The sequence below is a fragment of the Embiotoca jacksoni genome, unplaced genomic scaffold (assembly GCF_022577435.1).
Source record: "Embiotoca jacksoni isolate LCO1_2020_lvr unplaced genomic scaffold, fEmbJac1.0.p SCAF_7, whole genome shotgun sequence".
NCBI lineage: Eukaryota > Metazoa > Chordata > Actinopteri > Embiotocidae > Embiotoca > Embiotoca jacksoni.
This window is the reverse complement of record NW_027185425.1, coordinates 17,015,775-17,032,978: the sequence shown is the minus strand read 5'-3', so window position 1 is coordinate 17,032,978 and position 17,204 is coordinate 17,015,775. Positions and strand designations below refer to the sequence as shown.

Sequence of the window (17,204 nt, the reverse complement as noted above, 5' to 3'; positions counted from 1 at the left end):
GTATGATAACATACTTTACTTAAGTACTTTACTTATATATTTACTTGACCATTTTTTTTCTCATTCTTGGGGCACCTTATGTTTTATACTGTTTATATTATTTTTATTCCTTGCACTACTTTTCACTCCATGCACCCTCGGATTGGATGCCAAACTGGGTTTCATTGTCTGAGTACTTGCCCCCATGACAGGTTGAATCCAATCTAATCAAATAACAAGACAGATCCCAATTCCTACAGATGTCTGAATTAGATTGGGATGTTTTCAAATGAATATTGAATCGGTTAGGCCCTACAGTAAGTTTTCCCCTTCAAAATAAAGTCATTAACAGCTCCACGACTGTGATTAAGAGATATTTGGGAGTTTTTAAATGCAATAAATCTCTTTGTCCCAATCCCATGAGAGCTGAAATTTATATAATTACAATAATTAAATGATTATTATGCAGATTAAGGAGTCATGCTTTAATTATTGTGAAATTTCATTTTAGATTTAGAATGTGAATTTTCTGTAAAATAGATTACATTTTAATGAACTGTAATTTCACATAACACAAACTGTCAAGTTGAAACTCAGATAAAGAGGATTAAAAGGTAGTTTAAATGATACACAGGAACAAAAAAGGTGGAATTAAAGTTTCCCTAAGCCTCTGGTGGAGCCATTAATTCAGTGAATAGCTGAGGAGTGGAGAAAAAAAACAACTAAGGCCAAATCCCAATGTTGACCGTAAAGCCTAAACCCTCCCGACCTAACTGACGCACACCTGTAGTGTTTGAGTTCATGAGGGCTGAAATGGTATATAAGGCTAAATGAACCACTCCTTCGTGACATCACACAGGCGGGTCGTTTACATCTCCGAGGAACCCCCACGGTAGCGCAGACCTGCTACAGTCTGTGTCCTCTGGCTGCGGTCCTGATCAGCCTGCACAGCTGCGACAATCCAGCTGATTGCCACCTGCCAGTATATCAACCCTGGTCCTGCTGTCCTGGGTTGTCGGTCCATACTATCTGCTACGTCCACTCACCCGCGACTCTTTGGAGCTGCACGCCCGCTACGTCTTTGTGTGATTGGCTGCATCATCTGTTTGATGGTATTCGTGACAAGGACTGACCACATCTTTTCCTTCAAGTTTGTTGATTACAAGCATTATTTCGTAAAGTTTAAAAGCTGGCAGTGAAGCCAGCAACTTGAACCAACGGAGAGAATGAGTGTTATAAACTTGTGGATACGTATTAAACATCTCACTGCATTTATGGTGTACACCTGCTGGAGTTATTAACAGCCTCTGCAATGATTGATTTTGAATTGTTTTGGAGGAGCGGAAGACTCCGCAAGCACTTGATTTGTTTTCACCTTGCTTTACGCAAATTGACTACAATCTCCTTCCTCTCTTTTTTCTTTACAGGCTAATCATACAGACTGGATAGAATTTGCATGCTTTGTTTGTGTATTGAATTATTTACTTCACAGCTTTTAACATTATATAATGATACAAAAGGTTAAGAAACTCAAACATTGGCGCAGTAAATAAAAAGCTCTTTTTGACCAGATCAGACCACACCCTCAACACATAGGTAATCATCCTCTCCTGAAAACCTCCTCCGACCTGTTCTACAAGACTATTCATCGGGAGACGGTCACAATTACGTCCTGCTTTATCACCACTCGTGCATGTTTATTAAATCATTTGGCAGAAGCGGACTTACACTTGGATCAGGTAAGAAATACATTTAATTAACATTTATATATTTTATTTAAGGGAATTTCTTTATTTCGTTTTATTATAGTAACATACATTTTTGTATTTATTTGGTTTATATGAAAACTACAACTAATAAAGTTGTATTATTCATTTTATTGTTGTTATTATGTATTATTATAGGACAGGTGAAGTGTCTGTTTAAGCTTGCTTTTATTAGTTTGCGCAGTATAAAAGGGTGAACAGTATGCTCTAAACCAGGGGTGTCAAACTCAAAGCAAACTTCAGGTTGCGGGCCGAACAGGATGAACATTTATTGAACACACTGAAACTACATGTTTGAACATAAATATGAATAAAACAGACAGGAATATTATTTCAGAATAAATCAACTTAAACTTTAAATAAAATAAAGTATTTTGCTCTCCATAAAAATATATCCTGTCAAAATTATACAAGTTAGAAATATGAATATGCTGCAAAAAAAAAACTGAAAAAAAATAAATAAAAATAGTGCTTTTAAGTAAAATAAATCAAAACATTTTTCTTTGCTGTTATGCCATTTTGTCAGAGCAGGATGTTTGGCATCTTATTTTTGGCAATAGGATCGTTTAGGTTTGGTGTGAGTTCCTGTGTTGTGGAGATCCTCAGGATGGACTGCAGGTGTTCGTCGGTGAGACGACTCCTGTGTGCTGTTTTGTTCATCTTCATCACTGAGAACAGCTTCTCACACAGATATGTGCTACCAAACATGCACAAGGTTTGAGCAGCATGCAGACGGAGCTGGGGCATTGTTTCAGGAATGGAGCGAATATACTGTGCGGGCCCTGCGGTGTCGTACTTTGTTTTGGTGTCTCATTACACTGCAGCTCAATCAGCTCCATCTGATTCTGTACAGGAGCAGTTTCCACGTCGACGGCAAACGGGTTGTGAAGCAGCTCGAACTTCTTTTTTCGTGCTTCAAAGTCACCGTTGCGCCGTGCGAATTCAGTGCGTAGTGCGCTCAGTTTGTCAGCAAAGTGCGTATTTGGGAACACTGTTGCACCGACTTGGTTCAACATTACTTGGCAACAGGGGAAGTGAGGCAAGTTGGACTGGTGCATTTGTGTCTCCCATAAGAGCAGCTTCACTTTAAATGCCTTCACTGCATCGTACATGTCAGTGATTATGCGGTCTCGTCCCTTTCGGTACTTTCATCAACAGCAAGAGAACATGCAGTAAAGTCTTTGCTTCTCTCACTCAACTGTGTTTTTAAATCAGTGGCCATCTCACAAATCCGATCAGCAACCGTATTTCTACTCAGGCTTACATTTGCAAACATCTTCTTTTTTTCTGGACACAAGACATCGCACACCTTCATCATGCATCCCTTCAGAAACTCTCCCTCGGTCAATGGACGGGCTGATTTGGCAGATCTCCTCTGCCACAATAAAACTTGCTTTCACAGCAGCTTCACTTTGGGATTTTGCTCTGGTGAAAAACGTCTGCTGAAATCTCAGAGTCTTCTTTAGCTCTTCTACTCTCTGTATCTTCTCCTCTGCATTCAGGTTTTGCAGCTCCTGATGTTTTGTCTCGGAGTGCCGTCGTAGATTAAATTCCTTAATTACAGCCACATTTGCTCCACAAATGAGACACACAGGTTTACCGGCAATGTCAGTAAACATGTATTCAGCCTCCCATCGGTTTTGAAAAGCTCTGTTTTCAGAATCAACTTTTCTCTTCTCCATTGTGAGGGGCATCGCAATAACTTTTCAACAGGGTTGTAGCCAGTTGTAGCGCAACAGAAGCTGACTTGATTGACGTGGGAAAGTTCCCGGGTATCCGAGCGTCCGTAAAGGCAACTGAAGCACTGCATTATGGGATCTGTAGTTTGTGTATTATCAGCGCTTCATATCGCCGGGCCATAATAATAGATCTATATAAAATTATCTGGCGGCCCTGATATAATTGCACGCTGGGCCGGATCTGGCCCGCGGGCCTTGAGCTTGACATACATGCTCTAAACAAAGAACCTCAGTGCACATACAGAATTTGCATGAAAGAATGTTTGCTTCCATTTTCTTTAATATCATCATCATGATTCGGTTGTTCTTGACCAAGATATTTTACCTTATTATAAACACTAAGATATAATTAGACAATTTGAAGACAACACATCATGACAACACTCTTACTGGCATTGTATTTGATATCATGTTCCATAATAAACATCGAACATAATATTGAGAAGCTGCTGGAGACCAACACTATATGGACTAAGAACCACGATATCCAATCAAGCATCAAGTATTACAGGTTTTCCCTTGCTGGGACAGACACTATTTTCTTTAGTTGATTAAAGATGTAAATAAATAATATAATCTCAAAAAAAAAAGTAAAATCTAAATGTACAAGTTTGACTTGCTAAATAGAAATATTATGTTAAAGTTGGTTAAATGTATGCCATGTTTATATTACATCATTAACACATGATTAAATTGCATTTTGTGAATTATTTCTATTACAGTTCTTTCCTCATTTATAAACTCCCTTGTGTATTTCACCACACTCTTTGTCCACAGATCGGAAAATGTTTCCCATTCACAAGTGTCATCAATCCAAGATGATGTCAAAACGGAAGATGTTCCTTTTCTTGCTGTTTGTCACTGGCATCGCTGTGTTCATAAGAACATATCCCCGTTTATCTGACGGGTTCCAGCTTCAGGATGTGTGTGCTTGTGAGAAATGTTTAACAGAGGATAACCTACTACTGCATCATGGAAATACATCTGTACAGCCATTTTTGTCCATGCAATACAATCTCCCCGAAGATGTTTTCAACTGGTGGAAGGTAAGTTGTCACCAGGCAGAAAGAAAAGAGTCCCTCCTACAGATGCGGACCAGGTACTTTGTCCATGCAAATTGTCTTGCGTAACATTTAAAACACACCTGGGAGATGGTTTATCTTTTTGATATGTCTGCCAGCGCTTACAGGCAGAAGGGCGCAACTTCAACACCTATAAAACAGCAGTGGCCAGGATGTTTCAGATGTTCCCACCCAGTCCGGATCTCATAGAACAGAGCCCTGAGCTCTGCAGGAGCTGTGCTGTAGTGGGGAACTCTGGTAATCTCAGGAGATCACACTATGGGCATCGTATAGATACCCATGATGTCGTCATAAGGTACATTGTCAGCTAAAGGAAGTCTACTTTAATAAAGGTCACCTCTCTAAAACCAAAACCAAGCAGTGTCATAAGAAATATATTCATATGTGCTTTTAAGAATGAACGGTGGTCGTGTCGAAGGCTTCGAAAAAGACGTCGGGACCAAAACGACTCATCGTGTCATGTATCCAGAGAGTGCCATAGACTTAGACGACACCAGTCATCTGGTGCTGTTTCCATTCAAGATACTGGACATCGAGTGGCTCACTGGGGCCTTCACAACAGGCTTTACAGGAAAGTGAGTACAATTTTACATTTGTGTGCATATGTGTTCAATGTAGTGTAATGAAGAGGATGTCATTACACAAATACTCAAATGAATACTTTTTTCAATCTCTAAAATAGATATGACCTATGAATCAACTGCAGCAATTAAAATGACTTCTTTTCAGTGTGACCCGAGGTGTCGGGGGAAGCCTGTGGTCATAGAGTTATGATGTGAAACTTCAATCCCACTTCAACAGACTACCCACTTTGAAAGGTTCTGTAGGCTTACGAGGGTGGATCAATAATTCCAAGACTGCTCCTGTCACACGTGAATAGTGCACAGCATTGTGACATGCACAGAGACGCTATAACCTTTGTGTGTAAGTACTCCAAGTTTCAGGGGTTGATCAAAATCAACACCAGCAAATCGAGGTGGGGTGGGCAAGCAACTTGTTCATTTTCATGGCGCTGTGAGCGGGTGCACTGTCATGTAGAGAAGTGCCACTCCAGCACAGTTCAGGTCCTTTGCACTAAATGTTTCCCTTCAGACACTTTAGAAAATCACAGTAGAGCTTAGCATTAAGAGTCTAACCCTGGATGAAAACCATGTGGAGGTTAAAGAAAACCCACCTAATTGCGCACCTGACCTGATTTGCCTTTTTCTTTTTGGACAGTTCTGCCCCTCGGAAACACGAAAGTCACTCAAAACACGTCGCCTGGCTCATTGCTTCATTGCTGTAGGCTTCCTAAAATAATTTCAAGGTATCCGTTGCCAATATACATTTACTCCCCAGTGCATGAAGCAGCGAGCCCTTAAATGTGAGCAAAGTCAAAAGTAATGACTGACTGCCATGCCAGGGACTGGACTTCATGACTTTTCCCTCCTTTTCAAGACATGTACAGTAGATCTACAGTCTGATGGAGACAGGATTCCCTGCTGATTTAAGTCCATCGGGAGTAGCAGAGGTTAGGATAAGCAGAGGAGGAGGTGGCTCAGTCATGAATCAACTGAAGCGTCATTCCCTACATTAAATGTTGACAATACACTTGTCCGACTGTATCACATCAAAGCTTATAATGCACTTTTCAGTCCACTAAAGGATAGCGTGTCAGGGTTGTTTTGCCTCACCTAAACTTGGAAAGAAAGGAGTAGGAAAAAAAACGACTTGGCGAGGTTTAGAAAGAGATCATGGTTTGGATTAAATTAAGTAATTTTACTTTACTTTACGTATATCACGCAATATGTTACGTTATATAAATGACTTATGATACTTTAAAGAAACTTACTTTATCTTCTCACGGACTTGAACCCTGCTCCACTGGATATAAGTCCTTGGTTTGATGCTTCCACCACCCCTAACCAGCCCCACTGCCTCAACTGTATCACTCTTTGGACGATGCCCAAAAAGGTTGGGACACTGTGTAAAATGTAAATAAAAACAGATTGTGGTGAATTACAAATCATTTACATGCTTAATTAATTGAAAATAGAACAAAGACAACATGTTAAATGTTGAAATAAAGAAATGTCATTGTTTTTTGAAAAATAGATGCTCATTTTGAATTTGATGCCAGCAACACGCCTCAAAAAAGTTGGGACGGGGGCATGTTTACCACTGTTTTGAATCAACTCTTCATTTAACAACACTGTAAGACCAGTTACTGGAGTTTTGAAAGTGAAATGTCGTCCCATAATTCAGCTTTTTTGATACCCAATCATGTTACTGATCTTTTGCCAATTAAAATAATTTGTAGTGAGACGTTCCACTGGGTGTTTTTAATTTGACATTTTTTCCTTTACACAACTTTACCAGTCTTTTGTTGGCCCTGTCCCACCTTTTTTGAAATATGTTGCTGCCATCAAATTCAAAATGAGCATATATTTTTCAATAAAACAATAACATTTCTCATTATTAACATATGTTGTCTTTGTTCCACTTTGAATTAAATATGGTCCTAAATGATTCACAAATCATTGCGTTATGTTTTATTAACATGTTAGACAGCATCCCAACTTAATTAGAAACAGGGTTATACTTCATCACATGACCTTCCTCTTCGACGCTACTAAGACATACATGTACTTTTACGACTAAACAGGACAAAACGTGACACAGACACAGTGTCCTCTGATATGTCTGTGCTACACAGTCTAGCATAGACTATGTGAAATAATACCATTTTAGTTGGCATTCTGAGAGAAAACTAAAACAACGTCATATTTTCAAGTAATTCATTTGATTTTGGATTTGTCATTTCATGCCATTTCCAACAGATCATACATGCCGGTAAAAACAAAGATGAAAGCTAACAAGGATTTGGTAAGCATTATTTTTTAAATGTATTCAGCGACAAACTTCATAAAAATAAGGTTAAAAGCTAATTCTGATTCCTAACAGGTGATGGTGGTGAATCCAGCTTTCATGAAGTATGTTCATGACCAGTGGCTGGACAATAAGGGAAAGTATCCATCCACTGGCTTCATGACATTTGTTCTCGCACTGCACATTTGTGATGAGGTAAGTTCATTTTTAAAGTTGAGTTTCTATTTAAAGTTTGCTCCAAAGTAAAAAGCAAAATGTTTGTGATAGACCTCCAAAATGATCTACGGTACTCAGGTTTTTCTTTTTGTTTAAAAAAATATAAATCTGTCCTGTTTTTATTTGTTGCCTTCAATAACAAGTATGACCAAAAGTATCTCTTTGAACTATCACCTTTGTAAGATTACATTATATTGGATAATTTCAAGTCTAGTTTTATTCACACACCATTTTCTATTATAAGAGTTGCAATTATTCCTCCTGCACATACTGGCCATGAAACAACCCCTTCTTAATGCGACCACACTGAAAGAAAGAGGACAAAATAATCAGTCCTTCTACAACGGAAAAATGCAAAGATCCACCCTGACCTCCTCCATAAGAGGTTTTGTGGAGCTATGAATACATACATGCTACTCCAGGAAGTAGTCCGACTTGAACCGACTTAGCAACAATGTAGCAACAGAGACGAGATGTAGTCTGTTTTATTACTTTATAGAGATCGTTTATGAATAACTACAGCACATAGAAACACTAAACTGCTTAGCTCGCTCAATCTTGTTGTAATATAGACATCTGCTGAAAAAATAAATCGATGTACTCGTGTATTTTTAAGATTTTAGCACCGTGTCGTGTTAAAACATAACCGGTCAAGCCAGCCGCTGCCAAGATTTTAAGTGCGTGACTGTCTGTGGTGTTATGGTAACAGTGCTCAGCGACAAATAAGGACCAAAAGAGACCCAATTTCACCAAATAGGTCACATTTAATTAGACCTATAACAAATAAAAACAACATTATATTGCATATTGTATGAAATTCAAATCCAATCATATATTCCCACTGAGGAGTCAGAGTGATATTTCTGGTGATGAGCAGGGTGTGATGTCATGCTGATTTGAGCACTTTCCAAATGTTCAGTTGACCAGTTTACATGACTAGTTTACATTCAATTTTTAGGACTTCTCAGGATATTGCCCAGTTTAAAACATTTGTTAGAAAATAAAATCAAAATGTTATAAAATGTAATAAGTTCCATTACTTTAATGAAATAGTTAAAATGGTTATATTACTTTTCAACAGGGTAACTATATATCTAACCTATTACATCATTTTTCTCTTCCTATAGGTCAATGTGTTCGGTTATGGAGCAGACACCGATGGAAACTGGAGCCACTACTGGGAAAAACTCAAAGACAAAATGTTGAAAACTGGAGTGCATTTAGGACACCATGAGTACGACATCATCAAGCAGTTAGCCCAAAAGGGAAAAATTCAGTTTTTTACAGGCGTTTAACATTTCTTTCATCATGTAAAGTTTTCAGCAAAACAAGACTATAGCTGAAGCCTGAAGATGTGAATGTGATCTAATTTATTCAGTTTCTGCTCACCCATAATCTATAGACAGTACAGAACTGAAACCACATGTATACAGATACAGCTGATCCTACTGAGACGATTTAAGATGATTTAATGAGATTAACTGAGAACTGTAACTGTGAATCCCATCCAAGGGAAAGTATACTGGGTTTTATTTACCCATTTTTTTCTTGAAAAAAAAAGAAAAAAAAAAAAGATGAGTGATTATGTATTTTCAGATCGGTGAATAGTTGGCTTAATAAGATCTGTAATGTATCAATACTTTTCTTTCATTGTTGTAAGAAATCTATGAAAATGAAATATTCTTTCAGGGTTTGGACAAGATCATCTAATTTGTAGGTTTTTCATTTGAAAATCACCTGCTGCTGACTGGAAGACAAATAGTTAATGATATTGAAGGCAAATGTGGACACACAGATACATACTATATAAGTCATCAGCTGTGGAGTGTCAATGCACACAATAATATCGCATCGACTGAAGTAGTCTGCCTTAGACAAAAAATAGCATCTCCTTCTTATTTTCTGAGTGTATTTTTTAAAAGAGGTTTAAGTTTAAGAGGAAGAAAACGTGATGATGAAGTGTATAACTGTATTGGTTTTGCATTTAACTCGTGATATGGTCTCTGGGGTGTTTTTCTTTTCATTCTAGCAAAAACAGCATATTTATAAAACCGAAGCCCAAATACACATTATATCTCTCTGACCATGATGCTTTTTTATTTTTTATATATTTTTTTTAAGCAGCATGAAAGACAAAAAAAAGCAAATGTCTCAAGAATAATTCAATTTATATTTTTCCTATTTTATCTTTTTTATTTTGCACACTGTGGGACTGTCAGAAACAATATTTAGATCTCTCTGTATGTCTTGTACATATGGTGAATTGACAATAAATTTGAAGAATAATGTTTTTAAGTAAAATGATAAAAACTGCAGTGCTAGAAAATTGTTCTCAGCTATTTTTTTTATACTTGATTGAAAAATGACAAATACTACCTCCATATCTGACGAGCTACATTTTAAAATTGTTTAAATGGAAATGAATGCTCTCAATTTTGGTATGGAAATAAAAAAAATTGTTATTGCTGTCTTTTCTTCTCAATATGGGTTCCAATATATTGTTTTATTCTCTTTTGCGTGTCTTATTGCTGACTATACTTTTACTGTATGTAAAGGTCACTGAATTTACCTGTAACATCAACACAAAATGTAATGAATTTATTATGATCCAACCACATAAATGAACTGCTTTTAATATTTTAAAATGTGTTCAGTATTCAGTAAAAGTTCATACAGGTATTTTGCTCTGAAGAGCTCAAAGGATCAGCCAAGTCACCGACACTGTGACATCTTACATCAGTTTTTGTGAGGATATGTGTGTGCCGACCAAAACATTCTGCACATACAACAACAACAACAACAACAAACACTGGTTTACAGTAACACTCAGGCAGCACCGCCAGGCCAAGGAGGAGACCTATAGGAGTGGGGACAGAGTCTTGTACAACAAGTCCAGGAACACACTGACAAAAGAGATCAAGGCAGAAAAGAAAAGCTACGCTGAAAGGCTTGAAAACAGCTTTTCAGTCAATGACCCAGCGTCAGTGTGGAAAACCCTGAAAAACCTGACGAACTACAAGACCCCATCTCCCCACACTGTAGAAAATCCCCGACTGGCTGACGACCTAAACCTGTTTTACTGTAGGATAAGACACTTTCACACCCCTCACCTACTTTCCTGGCAGTGGATTACAAACTTCCTGACTGACAGGACGCAGCAGGTGAGGCTGGGAAACATCACATCCAGCACCCGGACAATCAGCAATAGCGCCCCCTAGGGGTGTGTGCTCTCCCCACTGCTCTTCTCCCTCTGCAGTCTCCACCAATGACTGCACCGCAGGAGACTCAACTGTCTAACTCCTGAAATTTGCAGACGACACAACGGTCATCAGCCTCCTCAGGGACGGTGATGAGTCTGCATACAGACGGGAGGTTGAACAGCTGGTTCTCTGGTGCAGTCAGAACAACCTGGAGCTGAACCCGATCAAGACTGTGGAGATGATTGCACGGACACCCTGTTTCAGCTCCTCCCCTCTGGGAGGCGCTACAGAGCACTGTGTGCCAAAACAACCAGAAACAAGACCAGTTTCTACCCGCAGGCCGTCACTCTGCTCAACACTTAATATGTTCAATATAACTGAACTGGATTTGGCCCTGTGATGGACTGGCGACCTGTCCAGGGTGAACCCTGCCTTCGCCCAAAGTGAGCTGCGATAGGCTCCAGCCCCCCGTGACCCTGTTCAGGACAAAGCGGGTATAGATAATGGACGGATGGATAACTGGACTTTTTGCACTCCACCCATCTGCACCATTGTTTTAGGTGTATATATGTATATATTTGTTTCTTTCTTTCTTAGCTGTATATATGTCTATTTATGTTTATATGTCTATTTATGTCGGACTGTTTTGTTTTTTTGCACACTGAGAGCTCAAGTTACAAATGTCAAATGTCTTGTGTGTGTCAACGTACCTGGCCAATAAAGCTGATTCTGATTAAACAGCCTGAATAAGCAGCTGCTGGAGACAAAAGGGACAACGTGAACAAATGTTTCTCAAACAAAGCTATTCTTTGTTTTCAGTTATCTTTATCAGTTTCCTCATGCTTATCAGGGGATACATGTTTAAAATTAGGCCAGGCACCCTGTCATCACATATAGTGATACATAGAGGGTGCTCTTTTACTTCTTACTGTTATATTTGGATGTGTGCAGTGGAGTCATACTTAATAAATGCACCTCAGGCAGCTTCTTCCATCCTCCATGACTGAATATAGCTTCTTGAGTATAAAGCCAAACTCTGAGTGACACTGAGCACTTTTAAGCTCTTTGCATTAATTGGGTTAAGGCCATTATTGCAAAAACAAATGGGACATGTTAACAGACACAAGTCACATGGAAAATGTTGTACATGAATACATGTGTACATACATTTGGACATAAACAGGGGTTTATAAGGGAATTAGTTGAGAGCCAGTCTGTCTGCATTAGTGTCTGATCAGTCCAGATTAACGCACACATCACCAATCACTAGTACCATAAACTAACAAACTAAACTATCCATCCATTATCTACACCCGCTTTATCCTGAACAGGGTCATTGGGGGCTGAAGCCTATCCCAGCTGACTCTGGGTGAAGGCAGGGTCCACCCTGGACAGAAACAGACATGCACACTCGCATTCACACCTTCGGACAATTTAGAATCATCACATTATCTAACATGCATGTTTTTGGATGGTGGTAGGGAGCTGGAATATCCGGAGAGAACACATGCAGGCATGAGGAAAACAGGCAAACTCCACATGGAAAGGCCCCAGCCTAGGTTCAAACCTAGGACCTTCTTGTTGTGAGGTGACAGAGCTAACCACTTCACCACCAAGCAACCCCCACAAACTGAAACTAAACTAAAACTAACTAAATTAGTGATGGGAGGGGAGAGAGGAATAAAAGTCAGAGAAATTTCAAACATGTAGGAGTAACAGGCAGCCATCCACGATAGTAACACACCTCTGTATCGATGTAATGTTAAATTCAGTCACCATATATAAATATGTATATCCTCTGTACCATTTAGAATGAACAAGGCTCGTACCAAAGGTTTTGAAAGAGATGTTGGAACCAAAACAACACACCATGTGATGTATCCACACAGCTCTACTGAATTGGACAACTCCACTCATCTTGTGCTGTTTCCATTCAAAATATCTGATTTAGAGTGGCTCATCAACTCCTTCAGTAACAGGTATGTGCATAACACAAAAATCCTATTTCCATTTTTTTATCTGGGGAAAAAATGTAATGTAATTAAAAAGGGTGATCAATAGTCAACGATAAATCAATAATGCCAATTTAAAAATAATGTATTTTGAAGAAATCATATTGCCTACAGGATTAACAGTCAACATATTGGACTTCAGACTGCAACTGATTGGTCTCCAAATGTGACCACTTACATTTAAGGTGCAAGGGATTTTTTTGTTTTTTCAAATGCTGTATTAGTGAAACTGCAAAATAAATCTGCTGTGGTCTTGTGCCACTTTAGAAATGGTAATCAGAGATATAGCAGCAAATGACGCAATGATGCATGTAACTCTGCTGGCTGATAACAAGAGGAGATAGTAAGAGAGTCCTAAATGCTCATGCATCCATTTAGAAATCACACAAATCCTCAAACTCAAGATTTGGGTCTAACACCTTATGATGACTAATCCCCAGATAACATTCAAATAAACAATGTAATCAAAACAATAAACACAAACAATTTTGCATTTTGCATTTCTTGTAGTTTTTAAATATGATTATTTTAAATTAAATTTATATGGAAGCATGGATAAATTCAGAAAAAATATTTCAGCCAAGCAAATGATTAAGTTAGATGTATTATTTTTGCATTACCTATCATCTTTTGCCAGAATTGAACCTAACAAACCAAAAAAAACAACCAAAAATTAAAATAAAAAAACCCTTGATTGTTGAATGCAATATTTTCAAAAAAATACCAAAATACAGATAACATACGTCTTCATTTAATGCCCCCCCACCCCACCACCAATTTTTTTTTTTTACAATCCTTTAAAAAACTGGATTGCCTTTTTCCTGTTTCGTATTCACATTTTCCAGGATGCCCTCCAGTTTTTAGCTTTTTGTTTGTCAGTATTTCAAAATAGTGGCTCCAGTTTCCATCCGAGTCTGCTCCAAACCCAAAAACGCTGACCTGGGAAAATAACACATTCAATCTGATACTCAGCTGTACTTCTTATTTGTATTGTTAAGTAAATGGGTTAAGAGGTTTATTTAAAAGGTAAAATCTCAATTTGTCTATTTTCTCACCGAACACAATGAAAAATATTTTAGAAAAACAAACAAACCTCTTGAAAAGGAACTCTGAAAATGTTGACACAATTTAAAAACTGATAATGAGAATAGATGTTGAAATAGAAAGAACCAAAAATTTGCATTGGTCAGTCATCTATATTTGTTTATATAGTAAGTTGTTTGTTACAGCGTGTTATGAGTGGCAAAATGAGAGTGAACGGGTTTTAACCTTCCTTGTAACGGTTGTAACACTATAACACAAGAATTAATGACCCACAACTACTTCTCTTTAACAGGTCATAATGCCATGGCACACAATAATGTGACAACAGATAATTGAACATTTAAAAATGATACCACTTAACAGCATGGTGGGTACACTAGCCAGCCAGGTTGCATAAAAATCTGAACAGAACAAGATGGAGGATGATTAAATAGAGAATACAGATGTATCAGAGGAACCTGGCCGTAAGATGGGAGCTGCCTTAGCTGTTTGGAAGTCATTGTGTTATATAAAATCTATTATAAACCAAAAGACCATATCTTGTTAAGTTTGGCGGGCCACTGTTGTTGCCAGTGGTGGTACCGCTAGGAACTTCCATCCACTCCAGGGTGATGCAATGCTAAGAGTGCATGCGGTTACGCTTGTCGGATTCAAAAGGTGTCAATAAGTCGTAGCAGTGAAACAGCGAAGCAAAAGGGTTGGCCGTGGCTAGACGAGGCACTTTCTCAAAACTGTAAAGAGCGCTAGAATAATCTCCCTCATCAATGGTCCCCTCCAGATGAGGTCAAACCAATGATTAAGACAGTGGGTTTGATGTATGTCTTGGTTAGGTAGCAAACCGTTGCTGTGCTACACTTTCCTGCTTTAGGCGTACGAAGATGGTGCGAAGAAAAAGGCTGAGCATTTTGCAAAATACCACACAAATGAAGAAAGTCATTATAATAATCTGGAATACAGAACCTACCTCATCACAAAGCAGTGTGCTGACAGCGAAAGCCAGAAAGCCAGTGGATGGGTAATGGCCTGTTTTTCCCAGCCAATTTTCATGAGCATATCTCATGAAACCCGGACGAAGGATCATCACCTATAATGAATTAGAAATAGCCCTTTATCAACAATTCTTTTCTGCAACAACGCGCTACATTTTATTATCAGATATCTATATAATTTAATATGCAAAATCATTTAAAATACTCACCTTGTCCTTTGAAGCTACTGGCCTTGACACTGTGGGACCGCTGCAGATAAAGTTAATTGATACATTTAGCAGGTATTAATTGGTTATAATTAAACAACACTTCGATTCAAATGTTGAATTGTTATAGTAAAGCCGAAACTCTGCTGTGCAGTTTTTGTTAAGCCCAAAGGTTTTTGTCGCTGTGTTTGACCTACTTTACATTGAGGTTCATGTTGAGCCAATAGAAATCTCTTGTCTTGAATGGAAAAAACAGAAGATAAGTGGTGTTGTCCAGTTTCACAGAACTCTCTGGATACATGACATGATGAGTTGTTCTGGTCCCAACATGTGCCTCATAGCCTTCGGTATGTCCACGGTTAATTCTAAAGAGTACAGAGAGATAAATATTGAATTACATATAGTTAAATGACAATTATAGGTGAACAAAGTTTACACTACATGGAAATTCGAAAGACTTTTCAATCTTTTGGCCAATTCATGATTTCTGTATCAATGTGCATGACATACAGGAATGAGACCTGTGGAGTAGATCCATTTCTAAGTGAAGTTGTCAGCATCCCTGTCTGACCTTCTGTGTTTTAACCTTTGTTCCTGCTGATCTCCTCTCATGTGTTCTGTCATTCCCCTGTTTGTGGTTGTCTACCATGTGCTTGTTGTTTTGTTCGGTTTCTCCTCTTCCTGCCTCCAGACATCTCCCATGGCCACGCCCCTGATTGGTCTGCACAGCTGCTGGCAATAAAGTTGATCACCTCTTGGGAGTATATCAACTCTGGTCCTGCACTCCTGTTTTGTCAGTAAGTTCATCTACTCACCCAGTACCACTCTGCCACCTCTTCCCACCTCTTCCTGGTTTCTCCCAGTTCCTCCCTCTCTCTCTCTCTCTCTCTCTCTGTCTTTCCCTCTGTCTCTCTCTCTCTCTCTCTCTCTGTCTCCCTCTCTCTCTCTCTCTTGCTCTCTCTCTCTGTGTCTCTCTCTCTCTCTCTCTCTCTCTCTCTCTCTCTCTCGAACCCTCAGACTCACCACCAGCCTGGAAGCCACCTGGTCTTCCTCTGCCTGCACAGCCTATCTACAACTCCTGTTACAATAAAACATCACGTTGTATTGCCACCGTCTACGCCTCTGTGTCTGCTATCGAGTCCTATCCTGCCACCTCATAACAGAATTAGTTGCTGCCACAATTTGGTAATGCTTTGATTTTAGCCACCTTTCCACTAATGCCGCCTAAACATGATGAGACGTTTCCAATTCTTCCGAAATCTCCCCCACGGTAGCGCAGACCTGCTACAGTCTGTGTCCTCTGGCTGCGGTCCTGATCAGCCTGCACAGCTGCGACAATCCAGCTGATTGCCACCTGCCAGTATATCAACCCTGGTCCTGCTGTCCTGGGTTGTCGGTCCATACTATCTGCTACGTCCACTCACCCGCAACTCTTTGGAGCTGCGCGCCCGCTACGTCTTTGTGTGATTGGCTGCATCATCTGTTTGATGGTATTCGTGACAAGGACTGACCACATCTTTTCCTTCAAGTTTGTTGATTACAAGCATTATTTCGTAAAGTTTAAAAGCTGGCAGTGAAGCCAGCAACTTGAACCAACGGAGAGAATGAGTGTTATAAACTTGTGGATACGTATTAAACATCTCACTGCATTTATGGTGTACACCTGCTGGAGTTATTAACAGCCTCTGCAATGATTGATTTTGAATTGTTTTGGAGGAGCGGAAGACTCCGCAAGCACTTGATTTGTTTTCACTTTGCTTTACGCAAATTGACTACAATCTCCTTCCTCTCTTTTTTCTTTACAGGCTAATCATACAGACTGGATGGAATTTGCATGCTTTGTTTGTGTATTGAATTATTTAAAAAATTTCCCCTCGGGGATTAATAAAGCAAATACCTACCTACCTACCTACCTATTTACTTCACAGCTTTTAACATTATATAATGATACAAAAGGTTAAGAAACTCAAACATTGGTGCAGTAAATAAAAAGCTCTTTTTGACCAGATCAGACCACACCCTCAATACATAGGTAATCCTCCACTCCTGAAAACCTCCTCCGACCTGTTCTACAAGCCTGTTACGTCCTGCCTTTTCACCACT

At 39.0% G+C, this 17,204-nt stretch overlaps 1 protein-coding gene and 1 long non-coding RNA gene across 2 annotated transcripts; one reads left to right on the top strand and one right to left on the bottom strand.

Moving 5' to 3' along the window:
- The first annotated feature begins 1,643 nt into the window (after positions 1-1,643).
- Positions 1,644-10,273, top strand: LOC138214829 (CMP-N-acetylneuraminate-beta-galactosamide-alpha-2,3-sialyltransferase 1-like). The gene is made up of 7 exons (XM_069176651.1): positions 1,644-1,718; positions 4,262-4,530; positions 4,665-4,861; positions 4,962-5,141; positions 7,386-7,431; positions 7,510-7,629; positions 8,778-10,273. Exons 1-7 carry the CDS (start codon positions 1,673-1,675, stop codon positions 8,943-8,945), a joined length of 1,026 nt encoding a protein of 341 aa, XP_069032752.1. The 5' UTR covers positions 1,644-1,672; the 3' UTR covers positions 8,946-10,273.
- A 3,462-nt stretch (positions 10,274-13,735) lies between these two features.
- LOC138214831 (uncharacterized) lies at positions 13,736-15,757 on the bottom strand. Its single transcript, XR_011179653.1, has 4 exons — positions 15,299-15,757; positions 15,105-15,144; positions 14,871-14,990; positions 13,736-13,801 (listed from the first exon to the last, which is right to left on the bottom strand). It is a non-coding gene; the product is annotated as an uncharacterized lncRNA (long non-coding RNA).
- Between the last annotated feature and the right edge of the window lie 1,447 nt (positions 15,758-17,204).